This window comes from Lytechinus variegatus, chromosome 8 (assembly GCF_018143015.1).
Source record: "Lytechinus variegatus isolate NC3 chromosome 8, Lvar_3.0, whole genome shotgun sequence".
NCBI lineage: Eukaryota > Metazoa > Echinodermata > Echinoidea > Temnopleuroida > Toxopneustidae > Lytechinus > Lytechinus variegatus.
The window spans coordinates 26081302-26101787 of record NC_054747.1 but is presented as its reverse complement, the minus strand read 5'-3'; the positions used below and the strand labels follow the sequence as shown (position 1 = coordinate 26101787).

General features: G+C 37.2%; 1 protein-coding gene across 1 annotated transcript; it reads right to left on the bottom strand.

Annotated features, from left to right (window-relative positions):
* Positions 1-1039: 1039 nt before the first annotated feature.
* On the bottom strand, positions 1040-10724 carry LOC121420774. Its single transcript, XM_041615412.1, has 5 exons — positions 10370-10724; positions 5475-5696; positions 4352-4498; positions 3741-3829; positions 1040-3057 (listed from the first exon to the last, which is right to left on the bottom strand). The coding sequence occupies exons 1-5, from the start codon at positions 10440-10442 to the stop codon at positions 2761-2763; spliced, it is 828 nt and encodes a 275-aa protein (XP_041471346.1). The 5' UTR covers positions 10443-10724; the 3' UTR covers positions 1040-2760.
* Between the last annotated feature and the right edge of the window lie 9762 nt (positions 10725-20486).

The following is a 20486-nucleotide window of genomic DNA, read 5'->3' as shown; positions in this document are numbered from 1 at the left end:
TAATATTTTTTATATAATTACTTTGATGAAACTGGATATAATGCTTATGACCTGAATTCTGAAAGAGATCCTTCAAGACAGAGCAAGACAGAGGAAATACTTCTCCAGTTTTACAGGTATCGTTATCTTTGTTTTTCAATTCTTAACCGGCCCGATCGAGATATAGGTGGCACTGATTATCCTTGATCGGCGCCGGTTAAGAACTCAGGCAGCGCCGATTTTTCTTTACCGGCGCCGATTTTGATATAGGTGGAGCTGATTATTCTTCATTGGCGCCGGTTAAGACTCTGGCAGCGCCGATTTATAACCATATGGCGCCGATTATTCTTGTCCGGTTCCGATTTAGATTTAAGTGGCGCTGATTATCCTCGATCGGCGTCGGTCAAGGCTCTGGCAGTGCCGATTTTTCTTGACTGGCGCCGATTTATAGCCAAATGGCGCTGATTGTTCTTGTCCGGCGCCAATTTAGATTAAGGTGGCACTGATTATTCTTGATTGGCGCCAGTTATATTCAGGCAGCGAACTGCCGATTATTTTCAATCGGCGAAGTTGTTGGGAAAAGGGTAGTTAAAAGAAAAGAAAAGATAAGGAAGATTGTGCTTTGCTGGGGAATAGCCTTTCCTTTACTGTTGCTAATATTATAAAAGTGTGTAATTTTATAAGCGGCATCTTTTCTCTTTTTTCCTTTATTATTATTCTTTTAGAGGCGCGTTTCTTTCTTTTAATTTTCTTTTATTTTTTTGAGCGGCGCTCAAATATTGGGGGGTGTGCACCCACTGCCCCCTCCCCCTGGATTCGCCACTGTTTTTTATATTGTGGTCAATGTAGTCAATCATAAAAACATGTACTACGATGATTGCCAAGCTTTGTGTTTCAGGCCCTATAGATTTCTATCACGTTATAACCAGTGACATTCCATCGGGAGGTTTGGAGTCGGTTTTTTTGTGTGAATGTAACATAATGTGATAAAGGTTGTGAAAAAGAGTGGAAGAAAGAATGTTTGGTGAAAAATAGGTTGTGAAAATCATATACAGGCATATATATATATAGATAAATCAATCTATATGCATACATAATATTTACAACTTTAAGAAATCGAAGTCGTGATTACGAAAAGGACAAAGTAAATTTACACTAGAGAACACTCCGTATACCCTACGTCGATACCATTATTTCTGAACAGCTTATAACCACATAAGTGTTACCAACTTAATTTATCATGTTTATATACCCCTTTTATGTACATTTAGTTGTTGTTTGGTCTTATTACTACGTTCAACATAATATAATGCATAATGAATCCAAAATGTAATCAAAAATCAAAGTGAAATGCTAAATGGCCTATATCTAATCGGATACTTCATACCACTTGTACCTCTTTAATCATTACGAAAATTGACTGGTTCTGCCTCTCCTCTATCAAAACGTTGTGAACACTAACACTTGCCTTTCATTTTCATTTTCTCTTGATTAACTGAATGAATTCGTCATCCAGAAGTCTTAAGTATCTTAGCACTTTAATCTTTCCCCATGCATAATAAATAATTTGTCCAGTTTGAATGAAGATTGTCATAGAAATTATAGTAATTTTTATGAAGTTATGTCAGCATATTTATGTACGCCTCTGTTTATCTACCGCTTTAATCATTACGAAAACTGACCGGTTCTGCCTCTCATCAACCCAAGCGTTGTGGATACTTGTCTTTCATTTTCTTTTCTTCTAAATTGAATGAATAAATTCGTCATCCAGGAAGTTATAAGTATCTCGGCACTTGAATCTTTCCCTTTTCAATATCCAATCTGAAAAGACCCATTTCAAAGCTGGCTCCTAGCTAAAAGGTCTTAGGCGAAAGGGCTCATTGTATATGACCTGGTTGGCAATCGAACCATTCAATTACCCGCTGTTCATGAGGTGGACGCTGACGCTCACCGCTAAGCAATCAAGTAAGCATGGGTTACTGACATAAACATAGCTGAATAAATAACATCAGGCCTAAACTATTTATTATGATGCAAGATCTTGATCAAGGTTTCGTTTAATTAAATATATAATAATAGCATTCATTAAGGGATTCAAATTCAATGCCCAACTATGTTTTAAAACAGATGATGTTATAAATGAATCTATGATTTTACACATAGTTAATGATGCTTTGATAAAATGCGCATTTATTTCATAAGATCATGTTTTAAATGGCCCGTATTCTGAAAGAGAATTTAATTCAAATTCTAGTATAAAAACCCTTCAATTATGGATAGACCATTGTGACAGATGTCTCTAACAGTACGAATTCAATTTGTCAACTCATTTGACACTCAAATCATTCACAACCAACTAAGAATAAATCATTATCATAAAACATGATGATGATTTAACACAGGGTAAGATCATGTCCTTCAAAATATGGGTCATTGTGTCTGTACGTAATGACAGTGGTGTTAAAGCTATAAAATTCGGTATTAGAGGGCCACAGTAAACATTTTGTGTTTGAAATCACAATGTCAGTCAATCACCAATTAGTTTTAATATGGTTGTAATATATACAAATTATTTCATGTTATATTCAAACAAGACCAACTGCGTGGGCTTAGAAAATGTAGATCTTAAATGTGATATGAAATAAATCAGCTTTCGTCAGGTAATGTCACTTAATGTGGCTTTTATGGACTATGATAGGGCATGGGCAACGGAACCTTGTGTGAGTTTACATCATCCACCCCAGCACCCCTCTCTTTGACTTGTGCACGACATGACTACATTTATTTATCAATACCCACATAATTCATTTCAGCAGAAAAAGGTTTCAAGCATTTGCCAGGCCTTTTGATATTCTCATAAATTCCCTCCTCTCCCACAACACATCCCTGACGCTTCAGCTTATTTGAAGACACGTAGTTTGCCCTGTAAGATTTCTCAGGCGGGACACAGATAGGGTTGTCCATCATCTGCGTGGCGTTCATTCTACCCAGTGTGTCAGTCTTTGCTCTGATCGTGTTTATACGAAATGAAGAACTTTGATTGGGCGTAGGTTCTGGTCGTCTTCTTTTCACCACCTCCTGCAGTCAAGATGGTTAATTATACCAAGGTGTTAGTAAATGCAATACTAACACACCAGCAGGATAAACTAAAACTAATCTATGTTATGCTATATATTCCAAAGAAGGTAATGCTTTTATCGGCCTGGGTAAGTTCTGTTTATGTGGCTGTGGCAAATAAGCATCTGTAGAAGGATCTTCAAGTACAGGACAGCTCGTGTCATAAGGGTAACAACTAATGCATCATTGTAAAATTCGTTCTGAAAACTTCTTGTACTGGATAATAACAAATTTGTTTATGTTGTTCATTTTAGAATAATCCGCTTGATGAAAAGGACATTCAATCGACATTTTTCACCCCGCGATGCACGACGGATTCAAGAACACAGTCATTGTATTGAAAATGCCCATAAAATGACACTGAACAGCATGGTCTTTGTCGAAAATTGGTTAATCGAATTACCGGAACAGCATTCTCGTCCGAAGTTTCGGAGCTGACGTAAAATTGTCAATATGTTGTTTGTCCAAAGTCCAGGATGAAACTACTGTTTTGATTCGCCAATTTCCAACAAAGACTAAATTGGTCGTATTTGTTTTGTTTTTTCATAAAGGGCAGTTAACATCCTTTTTTCTTGAGTCTGTCATACATAGCAGAGTAAAAACTCTGTCATATCAGTTATCAGCAGTAGCATGTAAATTCTTACCGAATCGTTTTCTAAATTTGCGCTTTCTTGATTGCCCTCTGTCATGTCTGTTTCATCTGCCTCGAAGACATATGTTATTGTAGGGTGTTCTAAAAGCAAGAACAAAGACTTTAGCAGGATTTAAGCTCATAGGTACTACGGTTCCTTTACGACTACCCCGACCCCAACTTATATGTCGGTTTCTGTTCCCCCCTCTAGATGGGTTTTTAATTTCCATTTATTGCTCACTAACACAAAACTACCTAGACACCGACAAACCTTCATCAACAATACACACAACAATCATAGGCTTATTATTGCTTTTTAATTGCATAATGTACGCGATGAGACCCTCACCTAAGAGCCACTTCAACCTGACACCACTATTGTACATAAGGGCGCGGGGGACAGGGGTGCAGACCCTCCCCCTTCCTCCTCTGTAAAAGAATTTTCATAACTTTTTGTGTCTGTCAGAAAACTTTTGGCAAGAAAGTGCTTCAGCAAGTTGTGTTGGCCTTTAAAAAATAATACAAATAATGTAACCCCTCAATTTTAAATACCATACTGCCTGACGTCATCGTTACTTTCCAATTCAAGAAGGGGGCAAGAGATAACAACTTGAAATACTTTACCTTTTGCTTTGCTTACTCGACCGTCGCCACGCCCCTTTATCTTCAATAACAGAATCACCATGGCAACGGTGAGAGCAAAGAGTAACACAGCAAGGAAACACACGAGGTACATGTACACTGCGACCAGCTTGCCCTGTGTCTGTACAGCTAGAGTTTAGGGAAGGGAGAAGAAAAAGGATATGAGCAGGGCCTTTTTTTATACACTGTATACAGTATTTTTGAACTGCCATAGACGTTGCATTATATAAAATGTGTGACATCGTTAAGAATTAGAACAATTATCAGAGGGGAAGTTTACCCTTACAATAGGTTTATAAAAAAAAGATTATCACTAACGATTTGATGGAGGACTTTATTTTTCAAGGAAAAGTAAAACGACCTAGAAAAGACCTCGGACAATTTTCTGCATGTATCGTGTCTTCCTAAGTTTTTCTTTGGCAATGAAGAAACATAAATAGAATTCGATGAATCCAAAACAATGACGTTGGAGAAAAGTGAAAACGCTTGGATCATACATTCTTCCAAATTTATATTGTTCTGAACACTTTTCATTTTCTCCGAAACTGTGCAATGAGTGGGCGTACAACTATGTCATAGAAAAACAAACCAAAGTATTAATCATACAAATGTTATGTTTAGCTTTAAGATTATTTTAATTACGCAAGGCACATGAAATGGATAAAACATAAATATGTATCACATTTTGGTAAATATGTAACAACGAATAGCACTTTGCTTTTTTTTTCAGTTTCGGTAAATTGACATAAAATTGCTAAAAAAATCCTTTGGTTGTCAAATAACTTGTGAGTGGTGCCAGCATCTTTATCCCTAAAGTGGTCGATGTCATTTTAAATTAGGTATCTGTTTTTTACAAGAGTGAACAATTAATTACAAGCTGTATTTGATTATGTCAATTTCAAGATCACTGAAACTTGAAAAAAAATATGACAACGTTCTTTAAAAAATATTCCAATCTCCTAACAGGATGTGACCCTAATTTTAAACAAAAACTGTTCCAGGGGGAATATAATTTTTAATCTCTATCTATCAATTGAAAGGGTCCCACTGCCGTGACTCTTGTCTTAATTAATTCCGGGGGGCGTGGGGGTGAATTATATCATACTTATGAAGGTCGAATGGTTTTTGCAGGTTGTCCACGTTGTAAGCAACACCTCGGAGACCGGGACTAATGTTCCATGAACTTTGACATTTGATCCTTTGCTCACACAGACTGTCTCAATCTCGGATAGTGACCAATCTTCATGATCAGTGCTTATGCTCCAATCCGGAAAGCAAGCTCCCAATTTTTCCGCGGTGTCATCCGTATTCAGGCCAGAAGCGAAAACTGAGAAGAGATAGAGAGAAATAAAAAAAAATATTGAGAGGAATGGGAGGGGAAATTCCGAATAGGCGAGACGATGGGTGGGAAATTGGTGTAGGTGTGGTGTTCTTTTTTTTTTGGGGGGGGTGAGTACTACCAACGTTGCACAAGATGTTGGAATTCGTAAACATGGATGAGTCTTTCAAAAACAAAAACAACAAGCTTGGTTTGATGCAGAGTGCAGAGCTGCTCTTCAGGAATATTTGAATGCTAAAGATCGATTAAAGAGATGTCTTAAATTTCTTGGCGGCTCAGAAGCTACTTGTTTGTTGAATCATTATGGATCTGTAGGACAGCAATATAAGAATTTACTGATGCATTAAACGAGGTCATACTAAAAGGATTTTAATAATTTTTTCCGTTCATTACAGGCATCCAACCCGAAAGATTATTGGCATTTATTCAACAGTAATAGTGATCAGAAAGGAAAGAAAATAGGAAATGATTCATTAGGGGATTTTGTGAATCATTTTGGTCGTTTAGGTACAGGTATTAATAGCCAAGATGAACAGTCCTCAAGCCTGGGAGAGGATATTTCAGAATTTCCTGGGACAGACGGTTCTGAAGATGCTCAAGTCACTTTCAAAGAAGTAGAATTGATGATTAGGAAACTTAGAAATTCAAAAGCATGTGGAAAAGACCTCATAAGAAATGAGTTTCTTAGGAGTTGTCCTGGAGAGATGCTTCATGTGTTGGTAAAGTTCTTTAATGTGGTACTGGACAGTGGTATCGTTCCAACTGAATGGTGCATAGGGATTATCATTCCTATTTTCAAGAATAAGGGTTTAGACGCTAATCCTCATAATTATAGAGGAATAACACTTTACATGAGTTGTCTAGGAAAGCTTTTTACTTCCATTTTGAATTATCGAATATCACAGTTTTTCGAAGCTGCAAATATGCTAGGTGAAGAACAGGCCGGCTTTCGTTCTTATTATTCTACAACTGATAATTATTTTTGTTTTAAAGAATATAATTGATATTTATCTGCAAAAAAAAGTTTATACTGTGCATTCATTGATTATAAGAAAGCATTTGATTTAATTGATAGATCATCTTTATGGTACAAAGTGTTGAAGATGGGACTTTTACTGTTATTAAGAACGTTGATGACTATGCTACATCATGTATAACATCTAAGGGAGAGATGTCAGAGTTTTTACTTGTAGCACAGGTGTACGTCAGGGAGAAAACTTGTCTCCACTTTTATTTGCCATTTATCTATTAAAATGATTTCCAAGAACATATTAGAAAATCATATGGAGGACTCAAATATATAGAAAGTGAGATTTCTTACTTTTTGAAATCTGATGTCAAAATAGCCTTGGATCTTTCTTGCTTACATTATGCAGATGATACAATAATTCTAGCGGAAACTCCAGAGGAGTTGCAAAAAGCTCTCGATTCTGTGGTTAGTTATTGTCAGACATGGCACTTAACATTTTAATGCTAGCAAAACTAAAATTGTTATTTTGTTCATTGGAAAGGTAAGGAGAATTCCTGAATATGTTTATGGTGGTGATCCACTTGAAGTTGCAGATGACTTTGTGTACCTTGGAGCTCAATTTAATTATAATGGTAGTTTCAAAAAGGATATTTATAAACAAGTGATACAAGCGAGAAAGCTCTTTATTGTGTGTTGGTCAAGGCTAAAAAAAAATTCCAACTCTCTGTGGACACTCAGTGTCAGCCTACTTGATCATCTTGTTTCATCTGTTTTACTGTACGGTTGTGAAGTTTGGGGTTATGAATGCATAGACAAAATTGAAGTTTTCCATAGAAAATTATTAAGAAAAAAATTACTTGTGAACAAATGTACTCCTGATTGTATGGTGTATGGTGAAACTGGACGTGGGTAATAATGAACCATATTAAGTGTCGCAGGATCGGATTCTGGTTGAGATTAATTAAGGGAAAAGAATCCAAGCACTCATTTACAATCTCCATCAAAATCACAATGGCTATCATTTATTACAAATATTTTTGATTACGCAGGACTAGGGAATGTGTGGTTAGCACAGGGGAATTGATTTAGTGCTACATGGGTTTCACACACTGCTAAAGTTGGATTGTTTTTATATGTTTAAGAGTGGCGGGCAGTCACATGGTCAAACAGAATTTGTACAAATTATAGAATGTTTAAGGAAACTTTGAAGTTTGAAAAGTATGTACAGATCCTATGTAAGAAAAACTATATTACTATAAAAAAATTCAGATGTCAAACAAATGGATTGCCTGTTAATAATGGAAGGTTTGATGCAAGCCTGACAGATGAAGTGCATTGTACTCTATGTTCACATGAATTTTATTACATTTTTTGCTTTTCTTTTTTTCACAAAGAGAGACTTTTGTATTTACCGAGTAATCTAACGGCCAGTAGGCCGAATGCATTGCACATGGCCAAGATAATTAATTCAGCTGATGCTTGCCAATTAAAAAAAAGAAGAAGCAAAATTTGCCAGAATAATTGTGTTGCATTTTTCAAAACCAAAGAAGAGAGCCAGTAGTTTGATAGAAAGTAAAGTAGATCTAGATGAGAATGTGTGTGCACGTAGTGGTAGAGTAGTCAAACGCCCTTAACGCCTTGACTTGTAAATATGTTATCCCTTATTTTTTGTACATATATTATCACTTGTGTTTTTGTATTATCACTTATGTTGTTGTATTGTTACTTATGTTTTGTAGTCATGTATTCTAAATAATACTCTCATACCCCATAGGGGGTCGATAGAGTCAATAAATCTTATAATCTGACAATCTCACTAACGTCGATGTGGTGTCAACATGTCAGCATGTAGGGTCCATGATGTCAGGATGGGCATATGCGTGAGAGTGTATATTAAAGATAAAGAAAAAAAGGTTTGGAGAGGAGGAGGAGGAGGGTGAATGGCAAATTGGTGTGTGAGAGTGTATAAGGGAAAGACAAAAGGTTTGGAGAGGGGGGGGGGGGGGGGGTGAATGGCAAATTGGTGCGTGATAGTGTATAAGGGAAAAACAAAAGGCTTGGAGAGGGGGGGGGGGGGTGAATGGCAAATTGGTGTGTGAGAGTGTATAAGGGAAAGACAAAAGGTCTGGAGGGGGTGAATGGTAAATTGGTGCGTGATAGTGTATAAGGGAAGGACAAAAGGTTTGGAGGGGGGAGGGTGAATGGTAAATTGGTGCGTGATAGTGTATAAGGGAAGGACAAAAGGTTTGGAGGGGGGGGGGGGGTGAATGGTAAATTGGTGCGTGGTAGTGTATAAGGGAAGGACAAAAAAGTTTGGAGGGGGGGTGAATGGCAAATTGGTGCGTGATAGTGTATAAGGCAAAGACATAAGGTTCGGAGAGGGGGTGAATGGCAAATTGGTGCGTGATAGTGTATAAGGGAAAGACATAAGGTTTGGAGAGGGGGGGGGGGTGAATGGCAAATTGGTGCGTGATAGTGTATAAGGCAAAGACAAAAGGCTTGGAGAGGGGGGGGGGGTGAATGGCAAATTGGTGCGTGATAGTGTATTAGGAAAGACATAAGGTTTGGAGAGGGGGGGGGGGGTGAATGGCAAATTGGTGCGTGATAGTGTATAAGGGAAAGAAATAAGGTTTGGAGAGGGGGGGGGGGGAGGTGAAATGGCAAATTGATGCGTGATAGTGTATAACGGAAAGACAAAAGGTTGGAGAGGGGGGTGAATGGCAAATTGGTGCATGATATTGGGAAAGACATAAGGTTTGGAGAGGAGGAGGATGAATGGCAAATTGTAGGGAAAAGAATGCGGCTGTGGGGCGTTTCGGTTAATCTGGGTGTCAATATGTGTGGGTGTATATAAGAGAGGGAGAGAGCTCTGAGGTAAAACAAAATATCGGGGGGTGAGGGAGGGGCGAGTTGGTGGCACATCATTTTAAGTGGCCGGAAGTCGGGAGATGTGCGTATATTTGTGGGAGTGGGTTGTGTCAGTAATTGATGTGGGTTATAGGCCTATGTGGGAAAGACACAAGATTGGTAGATAATTGAATCGTGTGTGAGGATGCCAATACGGCGCGTATATATATGTTTCTTTTATTATCAACCATCCATAACAAAAAAAGTAAATAAATTGACATAATGATTCATTCATGATAATCATACACAGTAGGAACAAAGCATAGACAAATTATGTTGGAAATACAGAGTCCCTTGAATAATATCGTAGAGTTATAAGTAATATGGCTAGATGTGTGTGGATGTGTCCACTGATCTGTGCATGCGGTTGTGTGCGAGTGTGGGTGTGTGTGAGAGAGAGGGGAAGGTGGGAGGCGGTAGGGAACACACATGTAATAGAGAGGGGGCCGGAGGGAGATGAAATCAATTAATTCGGTGATGTGATTTGATCATCAGTTTTGAATGACAAAAAAATACAACCATTATGACCATTGTCGGGAACTAAAAAATGATTTTCAATTTGAAAGAAAAATAATCAATGATAAAAGTACCACTTGGAACAGAAATGACAATATATTTATACCGCTGGTATTTGATACCCGCACACAAAAAAAAAACGATTCCTATGTTTATTCTTGTCACTTATGATTATTCACAACTCCAGTGAATGCAATCAACTCTCTGGCTTTTTTCATAGTGATACATTCAAATATATGTCTTATTATACACCATTTTCCCAACTCACCTATATTCCATAAGGCTGATATTACGGCAATGGGGTAGCGCATTATTCCACAAGGTGGGTTCACCAAAAGCATATCGTAAATTCTTAATTCAAGAAAGGAAAAAATCGCTAGCCAACAATCAGACCATATAACCGACAGTGATTCACTTTCCTTTAATCTTCTCAATTTCTAGGTTTGGTGCTGGTAGCGGTGACGACTACGATATAATGTCGACGACGATGATGGTATGGTGATGATGCCGATGGTGGCAGAGATGGAGATATATTTTGCCACAAGTGTAAATGCAAAAACGAAAGAACATCGTATGATCAATCTCTTGTTGTAGTAAATATTAAGCCAGTGTGTCTGTTTAAGACCTCAAGTCATTACTAATTGATTATGAAAAACCAATAGACAGTAAACTAACACAAAAGTACCCGTCTGTAAGCGATACCATAAATGGTCTATAGTGTTCATTGTGTACTTCAGGAAATGTAAACACTTGATATTTCCTTCTATAAGTGCGAATCTCATCAGAAAATTTATTTATCATGTTCATCAAATTAAGCACCTCTTAGTTAATGATATGAAAATGAAACATCGAATGGAGGACGAGAAAGTGACGTAGACATGACTGTGTCCTGTATGTGAGTGGAATTCTAGTACTCTAGATGGATTGAACCATTTACTAAAAACGGTATGTTACTAAAATGATGAAATGAATTGAGAATTTATAAATAATTTAAAAATGAATTGCACACAAAGTTATTGTTTGATTATGATAAAAAACAAGCTTCAAACTGATTTTAATATGTATGTATATATATATATATATATATACAGTGCGTGTAAAAAAGTTTATACTTACAAGCACCACCTAAAGTTAGTGAAAAATGATTTGCACAGAACTCTGAAATAGTTATGGGAATAAAAGTATACCTTAATCACGAAGAACACTCCCCCACACACCGAGGCCATTGTGACGATATTTCTTTTACACTGAGATGTGATTTACATAAAATGACTAAAGCCCCAGTCACATATAGAGCCCGGACCATCCCGGATCTGATCCGGGGTTGTCCGGGGAGAGATCCGTGTTGGCACCTTGGGCATCCTTGGAGGTCCGGGGTGGTGCGTGTTGGTCCTTGAACGTCCGGGAGGCCAACACGGCAGTTTTTGACTGTCAAAAATCATCCGGCGTCATCCGTGGACTGCCGGGTTGGCAATGCCATCCGGGATGGTCCGTGTAGGTCCGTTTGGCTGCCGTGTAGGTCCGTGTAGCTGCCGTGTAGCTGCCGTGTAGGTCCGTGTGGCTGCCGGGAGTATCATTGGCAGTCCGTATTCTTTTTTCCCATCAAATCATTACAACGCTATTTACTTTATGAACTTTTCAGTAGTTGTTAAACAGTTGAAACATACATGCATAATTTATTTAAATGGATGATTAAATGATTCAGGATATTTTCTTATGCTTTGGAGAGTGGCCCCAACCTAATATTTGTAAACTTAGTGCATGTATGAATAATTCGTTTTCTCTTTTTGTTTCTAATATTTACCCCCTACTTTGTCTGTTATTATCATTTTACATTTCATGTTTTTAAATATGTTATATGTATATGTTATGTACCTGTTACATCAAAATTGTACATTAAGTTTCATACTTCTGCCCTTCATCGACAGTTATGTTTCATGACCTGGGCCTATCTTCATTTTATTATGTTTTCTATTGAATTGGAAAATTTCTTTCCTTTATTGTGATTTCAATAGGGATATCAAATCAGAGGCGTACCGAGGATTTTCCACAGGGGGGGCAAAATCGTCCGCCAAAAAAAACGGTTTTTAATCACAAATAAAGGATTTCGTACCCGAAAAAAAAATGACAAGCCCCCAAATAGTTTTCAATCACAAATGTGGGTGGTGGCTCGTCGGGGGGGGGGGGGAAAAACGGCCCCCCCCCGTAAGTATGCTAGTGAATCAAATCGAAATTAAATTTGTCGTTCGAGATTTGAAGTACTTAACACTACTGTTAAAACAGTAAACTGTGCTGTATAAAAAAAACAGCGTTTTTACTGGATAAGGAAGTTTTGAGTTTTGATATCTTTTTAAAAAGCATCATAATGTAATGTTGCGACAAGGATGAGAAAAAATGAATAAATGAATAAATATCATCTCATTATTATGAGCAGATTTTAATTTGCCGTGCTGGTCAATATAGCTGCCGTGTTGATCCTTGAGCTGATGTGTTGGTCCGTGTAGCTGACATGTTGGTCCGTGTTCAATGGTGTTGCTGACGTGTTGGTCCATGTTGGTCCTTGTCGCTGACATGTAGGTCCGTGTTGCTGACGGGTTGGTCCGTGTTGACGACGTGCTCTGCCGGCATGATCCGTGTAGATCCGTGTGAAGCTGCCGTGTTGATGCCGTGTTCACAGTCATCTGGGGCAAAACTATCCCGGACCTCCCCGGATCATGCCGGCATTGCCGTGTTGATCCGTGAGGATCCGTGTCTATATGTGACTGGGGCTTTATGCTTCATTTTCATTTTGTTAATCATTGTCAAGCTTGGGAACAGTGTGGAGAAACAAGTATTAAATGAAAAATGACATGTAAACCCACTTTAAATGATAAAAACTTATAAATGTCTGATATAAACTTTGATTCAGATTCAGTTATGTCCTCAGATCCAGCTGGCTCAAAAAGGGTAAAGGTTGTGCTTACTATAGGTGTTAAAATTTCGATTTGGGTGGCAAAACTGTTATAAAATGCTTGAATGTATCCGTTCAATTTTAATTGACTAAAAATGCAAGGGAAATGGATGAGAAATGTTTCGCAGGGTAAGTTTGATTTCGCAAACATATTTCTGTGAGCTTTACAAAAATGGACACTCAAGTGTTAAATTCTGTCAAAACTGTAACTTGCCTGAGATAGATGAGACCCAAACCCAAGATTATATGTGAAAAAATTACCCAGATGTTGCATATTTTTTTTTATTCCCAGGGCTTTTTCAGAGTGTAAACTTTTGCTTTTTATTGTTTTTTGTTCTTCCGGTCTTATATCTTGCTTTCAGTCTCAAAATTGGAAGATTTACTTGGAAGATATTGTTTTGTTTTATACCAGCAATGAATGTAAAACAGGAGTAGCCTATATAAGCTTTATATTTATATTGTTATAAAATAAAAGGTTTTGAAATGGCAAAGAGCGTAGAGTAATTGTTAATCCATGCATATATATCATGTATATAGTAGCATATAGGGAAATTCAGTAATTATTTGTAATCGATTACCTATGGATTTTCTTTTAAAATGTAATTAAGCAATACTATACTTGCTGGGTAATAAAGATGTTTACCACTGCATGATTATGTTAGATATCTATATTTAATTATTCTTACTGTTTAAGTATGTATTAATGGTCGTTTCATATTGCCGTTGCTCAAAAGATTTTATTTTATGACTTTATTTTTTTTTAATCAGGCTCAAATTTTGCCTGACAAGCTCCTTCCAAAATCGTTGAGCATGATTGAGCTCCATGGTCGATTAAAAGCCATGAAATATGCTTGACAGCAACAGGTTTCTGAACGAAACCCTTTCAAATTTTATTGAAACTTGCTGCTACAGGGTGAGCATGATTTTCTGAGTAAGGTTAAAAGAAGTTAAGTTGTGATGCTTGTTATTTCGTTGTACGGAGCGACAAGAATGCATGTTTGGCAGAGCAGAAATAAGAAAGTGTGGACAGTACAGGAGTGAGAATGCTGAATTTACTGAGATACTGAAAATACTGAATTTAACTGTTTAACGAGATACTGGAAAGAATGAGATGAGTCAGGATACTGAAAGTACTGAACTTCCTGAGTTACCGAAATACAGGGATAATGGAAATACGGAATGACAGAGATGTTGAAATCCAGGAGATACAATCAAAGTAACCAGAAGGAAAAATCAGTTCCACTGGACCAGTTAGACCAGTATAATTTTAACTGGAAATTGGAACATCGGTTTACTGGTCTAACTGGTCATACTGGTCCAGTTAAACTTTTACTGGTCCAGTTAAAAATTAAACTGGTCATCTTCATACTGGTCTAACTGGTCCTCAAACTGGTCGAACTGGGCCTCATACTGGTCTTACTGGATGATTTACTACACGCATTTGGTTTGTTATTTACCATGGCCAGTGAAATGTGATGGAAAAGATGGTTAGTAAATTAATCTTTCTGCTGTTATTTTGAATGTGATGTATGAAATTACACACTTTCATTGTAAATTACTCCACACACTTAATTTGAAGGTTTTAAACAACAATGAGTGCTATTGCAAGGATATTCCATTAAAAATCCTATTTTTTTTCTTTAAAAAGCAGGAAATATGCAAATGAGATAAACCACGTGATCAGCATCATCAGAATTACTGGTATTACTGGTCTTGACCAGTTTAATTTCAAACATTGAATTACTTTAGACCAGTTGACTATATCAGAGGAATACATCTTGCTTTGATCTTAATCATAATTAGAGGAAATAATTATTTTAATGATATATTAATACTTGATAATCATGATAATAGTAATAATAATAATTACAATACCAATAACAATAATAACAGTAATAAGAATGATTACAACAATGATCACAATAATCATAATAATAATAATTGTGATAATTACAAGAGCAATGATGATAACCATGTTAAGTGATACATTATGAAAAATACGAGACATTTGACTTCCTCATGCTCGTACGCATGGGCGTCCGTCGATATAACACATGATATTTTTATGAAAATATGCACCCTTTTTCTTAAAAGTTGATGAAGAGGGGGAAAAATTAATCGTATCAAGTCGGAGTATTCAGAAATGAGTACAGGAGAAACTATATTTCACTGATTTTTATGATTCATCCCATTTGATTAACTCATCTATTCGTGTTTTGGGGCTAATCTTTCCCTTACGCATTGCTTTTTGGCAGAAGTTCTATGGAAAATGCACCTGTTTTCACACAAACTTTGAGACACTCTGTATTCATTCCCTTATTGCTCGAGAATGAATGGGCAGTTAACGACGGGGTGAAAGATTTATTGAAGAATGGAATGTATATTTCATGAAAATGAAAGCCATTTTCCCATTGGATGTTATCTTCATTACGTGTTTTTTAGATGAAGTTAGTTGTCGAATAGGCTCTCCTGGCATTTGAGGTCTCTATCGGTGACGTCACTCAGGATCGTCATGCCTGAACCATCGGCCAGGCAGGGGTCGCAATGGTAGTATGATTTATGCGTAATGCACTCGATATATACAATAATCTTGTCCTCCCGTTCAAATGAATATGAAACTCATATAATTTTCATCAGAGCATTCAACAGGAGTACTGTAGTACACATATCTTTATACAAGTGTATTAAAGTCCCTCCAGTGAGTTTGATCACCCCTAAGTTGTAACACAGTCAGCTGTTTGCACTCAGGGTCACTCCGTGACCTGTGTGTGCGTTCAAGAGTTGTATATGATTTTCTGTCTCATTTATGCAGAAATCTTTCATAATGCGATAATAACTTTTTCTGAATTGCAAGATTCATTTTTCATAATTTGTTAAATGATCTGACTTGAAATAAAGTAATTAGGTGGTCTGTCTATGACAGATCACCTCTTAATTTCGTCAGAATTTTCTTCTTATTTATTTATTTATTTATTTATTTTTACGGATTTTCTTGTCGCCAAGTTATCTCAAAATGGACTTGGTCAATTTCATTGAATTTCATGTCATCTATAGGATCTGTCATGGACACGTGCAGAGAAGTTTTTCAAGGTCATCAGGTCATGATGACGTCATCTAGGCGCCATTTTGTAAAATCACATTATCAATCATATCTCCATTATCAATTATCAAAAAACAATCAAATTATTATCACATCAACTTCAGGTCAAGGGTCATCAGGTCATGTCATCAAAGGTCACCTGGAGGTCACGACGCGCGCGTACGCGCGCGTCAAAATTTAAAAATGCTCAAAATCACTTTTTGACCAAACGAGAGTACGTTTTAGGTCATTTTAAGCATTTCAAAATTTTGCGCGTGCGCTTCCGCGCGTAACGCCTTAACGCAATCCAGAAACACCGTTTTTTTACATCTTTGCATTGATAATAAAATTTTGAACAATTTGATACCTTGATCAACCTTCTACGACCATTAATGACGAAATTAACACCCCTTGAAGTTTGCAGCACGTGTGCGCGCGAGCTCTCACTATAGGCCATATATGGGCAAAAACATGTCTCTTGAAAACTCACTGTAGCTCTTTAAATAGTCCATTGACCCCCCATTTTTTTTCATATATCGATAGAGTATGAGTTGTAGATTCGATTTCATGTCATCAATGTCCCTAAATTATATCATGACGTCATCAAAATGGCGCCTAAACTAAAAATTTCATTTTTTCAAAAATGACGTCATCAAATTTATGCAAATTCGGTTGTAACTTCTCGAATATAGATTGTTTTTCGCCCAGATTTCGATATGTTGTAGTTTAGAATGTACTCTTCCTCCTTAGTTATCATAAATTTTCGTTTTGAGAAACGCATCATTGCGTAAAACAGCGATAAAAAGAGGCATGTCATTTTTCCTCATTTTGCGTGTAATCTCTATGGGACATGACTTTTTCTCAAAACTAGATTCGACATTCCGCTATTTCGTGAGACATATCTCCATAGTTTCTTGTCAGTTTTCCCTGAGCTTTTAGTATGTTTTAGCTGAGATTCTTAGCTTTCGCAAGTGTGCCCTCCATTTTTTGATCAGATGCCGGGATCATGCCCGTATTTCGCTTGCAAAATTTGAATTGTAATTCTCAAAATTGCTTACGTGTAATCTCTATGGGGAATATCGTGGCTCAATGGATAACGCATTTGACGTGTTGGTCCGTGTTGCTGACGTGTTGGTCCGTGTTGCTGACGTGTTGGTCCGTGTAGCTGACGTGTAGGTCCGTGTTGGTCCGTGTTGCTGACGTGTTGGTCCGTGTAGCTGACGTGTAGGTCCGTGTTGCTGATGTGTTGGTCCGTGTTGACTACGTGCTCTGCCGGCATGATCCGTGTAGATCCGTGTGAAGCTGCCGTGTTGATGCCGTGTTCAGTCATCTCGGGCAAAACTATCCCGGACCTCCCCGGATCATGCCGGCATTGCCGTGTTGATCCGTGAAGATCTGTGTCTATAAATCATGATGGCGAGAATAAAGACAGACCACCTAATTCGTCCACATGACGAATTAAATTCTAGTTATTTATTGGACCAGTAACCAGAATGCAATTGTTTGAACTGGTCTCCAGTTAATTTTTACTGGTCCAGTTAAAAATCAACTGGTCCAGTAAACATATACCGGAAACCAGTAAAAATCTACTGGAAACCATTTATGGGACCAGTAACACCAGTTTAATGAAAAACAATTTAACTGGTGTTACTAATTGCTTCAACTGGAATGCAATTGTTGGAATTGGTCTCCAGTTGATTTTTACTGGTCCAGTTAAAAATCAACTGGCCCTGTAAAAATATACTGGAAACCAGAAAAAAAATACTGGTCTTACTGGTTTTTCCTTCTGGGTAACTGAGAAGGAGCAAAGAGTCAGTTCGATGTGCAAAAGACGGACTTTACACCAACACGTTGTATTGCAGCAGAAATAAGCCAGCTAAAATATTTGTGCTATCATAAAAAAATGGATATCAAATAAATAAGTCATGCCCCTTCATCAATTTCTTTGTCATCAGGAGCTAAAATATATTTAGGTGCCATTTTCACCAAAAAAATCTTCATATTAAAACTTGACAAAAACATTTCATATTTATTGTGCTAGTTACTTCTTCACACAAACATTTTAGACATATCATGGTAGAAAATGTAATATAAATCATAGATATGACATTTCTATATTTCTATAAGATGATGTTTGAAAATATAATAACAAACAACAGAATGCATTTGGCACGAATTATCTTCTTCAAAGAAAATTGCACCTGAAATATACTTTAATCCCAATGGGATCCCAATTACTTGAAGAGCTTAATAAGAATACGCTCTTTCATTTTGATACCAAATTCGTCATGGTAGTAGTTATTGAAGATATAGTAAATTTTACGATGTTTCGCAGCGAACAATTTTTACTGAATTCCATGGGTGTATGTAAACTTTTGGCCTCAACTGTGTGTGTGTGTGTGTGTGTGGATCGGCCTAGCTGACATCTCATAATTTGAACAAAATTTTGTATATATACAGTATATATTCCTGGTGTCGGCCTAGCTTTTAACACCACTGTACAAGCTGGGAAAACAGGAGGGATCTATGAAAATAAAAAAGGTTTATGAGTGTGTACCGCGGTGGAGGGGTCACTTCCATTGACGAGTGGATACCATGCGCGACCATGGGTCTCGGAAAGCACCCTAAACACGTATTTTCCATATTCTGAAAATGCACCCCTCAACAAGTATTGGCGTGTGAAACCCTACCCATAACAAGTATTGGAAACGAAACGATACTCTTTGCAAGCAATCCCTGAAATGAACCCCTGAACAAGTACAGCGATAGTTTATTGTTATGTAACGGGTCCATTGGTCGTCGGTTTTACCTTTACACATCGCAAATCGGACTCTCAACACGTAATGTTTATGTTTATTTTGATTGATTGATTGATTGACTGACTCATTGAATTGCTGATTTATCATAGTCAGATCCAGGGGGCCCGAGCCCCCCCCCCCCCTATTGGCGGAGCAAAAAAAAGATGAAAGGGGGAAAGAGAAGAGAAAAAAAGAAGGGGAAACATAAAAGGAGGAAGGCGAGTGAATGAAAAATAAAATAAGGTGAGGGAAAGAATTGGAATTTTTTTTTTAATCTTTCATGCCACCGTACAGTATAAAATTTTCGCTCGCGCTTCGTGCTCGCATTGCCTTTTAGGTGATTTATATATCTTGCTGAATATGGAGCTTAAATATCACATTTAGTAGTCAATATACAAAACATATTTCAGCTCGGAATATTCGAACTTTCATTATTTAGTTTCATCTACAGATTGTTTTTTTAAGTGCTCTGTAAGAATATATGTTTTATCTTCTGAATATTAACATTTTCTGCTCGCGCTGCGCACTCGCAAAATTTGATTTGTCAGGTACCTATTATTTTCCTGTATTCCATAAAGTTTCCAAATATCCCTATTCAGGTCAAATTGTCAATATATATGTAACAGCTAGCGCTGCATGCTCGCATTTCCACATTTCATGACAGATTTACAAAAATTTACGGCTCCCGATTTCCGCTCGCATTGATCGCTGAAAATATATTAACTCATGCATTTCAAGCACTTTTGTGATAAGTTATTATATAATCACAAAAGTGCTTGAAATGTCCAGTTTTCAGGCCATAATAAATTAACAGATTTTGCCGGCGCTCTCATATGCTTATTAAATTAATAAATGAGACATTAATTTACTACAGAAAATTGCCCGTTTTTCAGAATTGAATATCGACAAGTTTCATATCCCGCTTAGGAAGAGAAATAGGAAGATAGTCATCATTTTCATATGATGACATAATGTTCTTGGAATGTCCCTGTCCTATTTCAAATCTCAAAGTAATAATCATGAAACATATCAGATCTTTATTTTAACTGTGATTCATATCCACGTCATAAGTGCTAGAAATACAGAGCTTAAATTTACCTCTAGATTGGAATATCATATATTTTAAGCTCGAGCTCCGCGCTCGCTTTATTGATTTTCATTATAAAAAAGGTGTTTAGAATGCCCAGATTCTAGGTCGAAATCTGAAATACGCGCACGCATGTTTATTTAGATACGAAGAGCTTTCCCTATTTTAAGATCAGAATATCAAAAAAATTTCTGCTCACCCTTTGCGCTCGCATTATAGGGAGATACAAAACCCATTTTTTCATAATTTACAAAACATGAAGATAGTGTCCCGGAACGTCAAATCATTTTCAGCTCGCACTTCGCGCTCGCATGCAGTATTTATTCATTGAAATATATCGTCTTACTGCAAATCGTCCTTAACAGGTCCCTTTTCGACAGTGCCAGAACGCATTATAAGAATTTCTGCTCGCGCTCCGCGCTCGCAGTAATAAGGCATATCTAGTACGCATCTATGTTTACAAACATTGCC

What these genes read in the sequence shown, in the direction of transcription:
- LOC121420774 (XM_041615412.1), bottom strand. Translation starts at nt 10,442, where the DNA reads ATGCTTTTGGTGAACCCACCTTGTGGAATAATGCGCTACCCCATTGCC. An exon ending in AAACCATTCGACCTTCATAA is followed by an intron (nt 4,499 to 5,474) that starts GTATGATATAAT and finishes CCTAAACTCTAG; the next exon opens with CTGTACAGACACAGGGCAAG. An exon ending in TCGAGTAAGCAAAGCAAAAG is followed by an intron (nt 3,830 to 4,351) that starts GTAAAGTATTTC and finishes TCTTGCTTTTAG; the next exon opens with AACACCCTACAATAACATAT.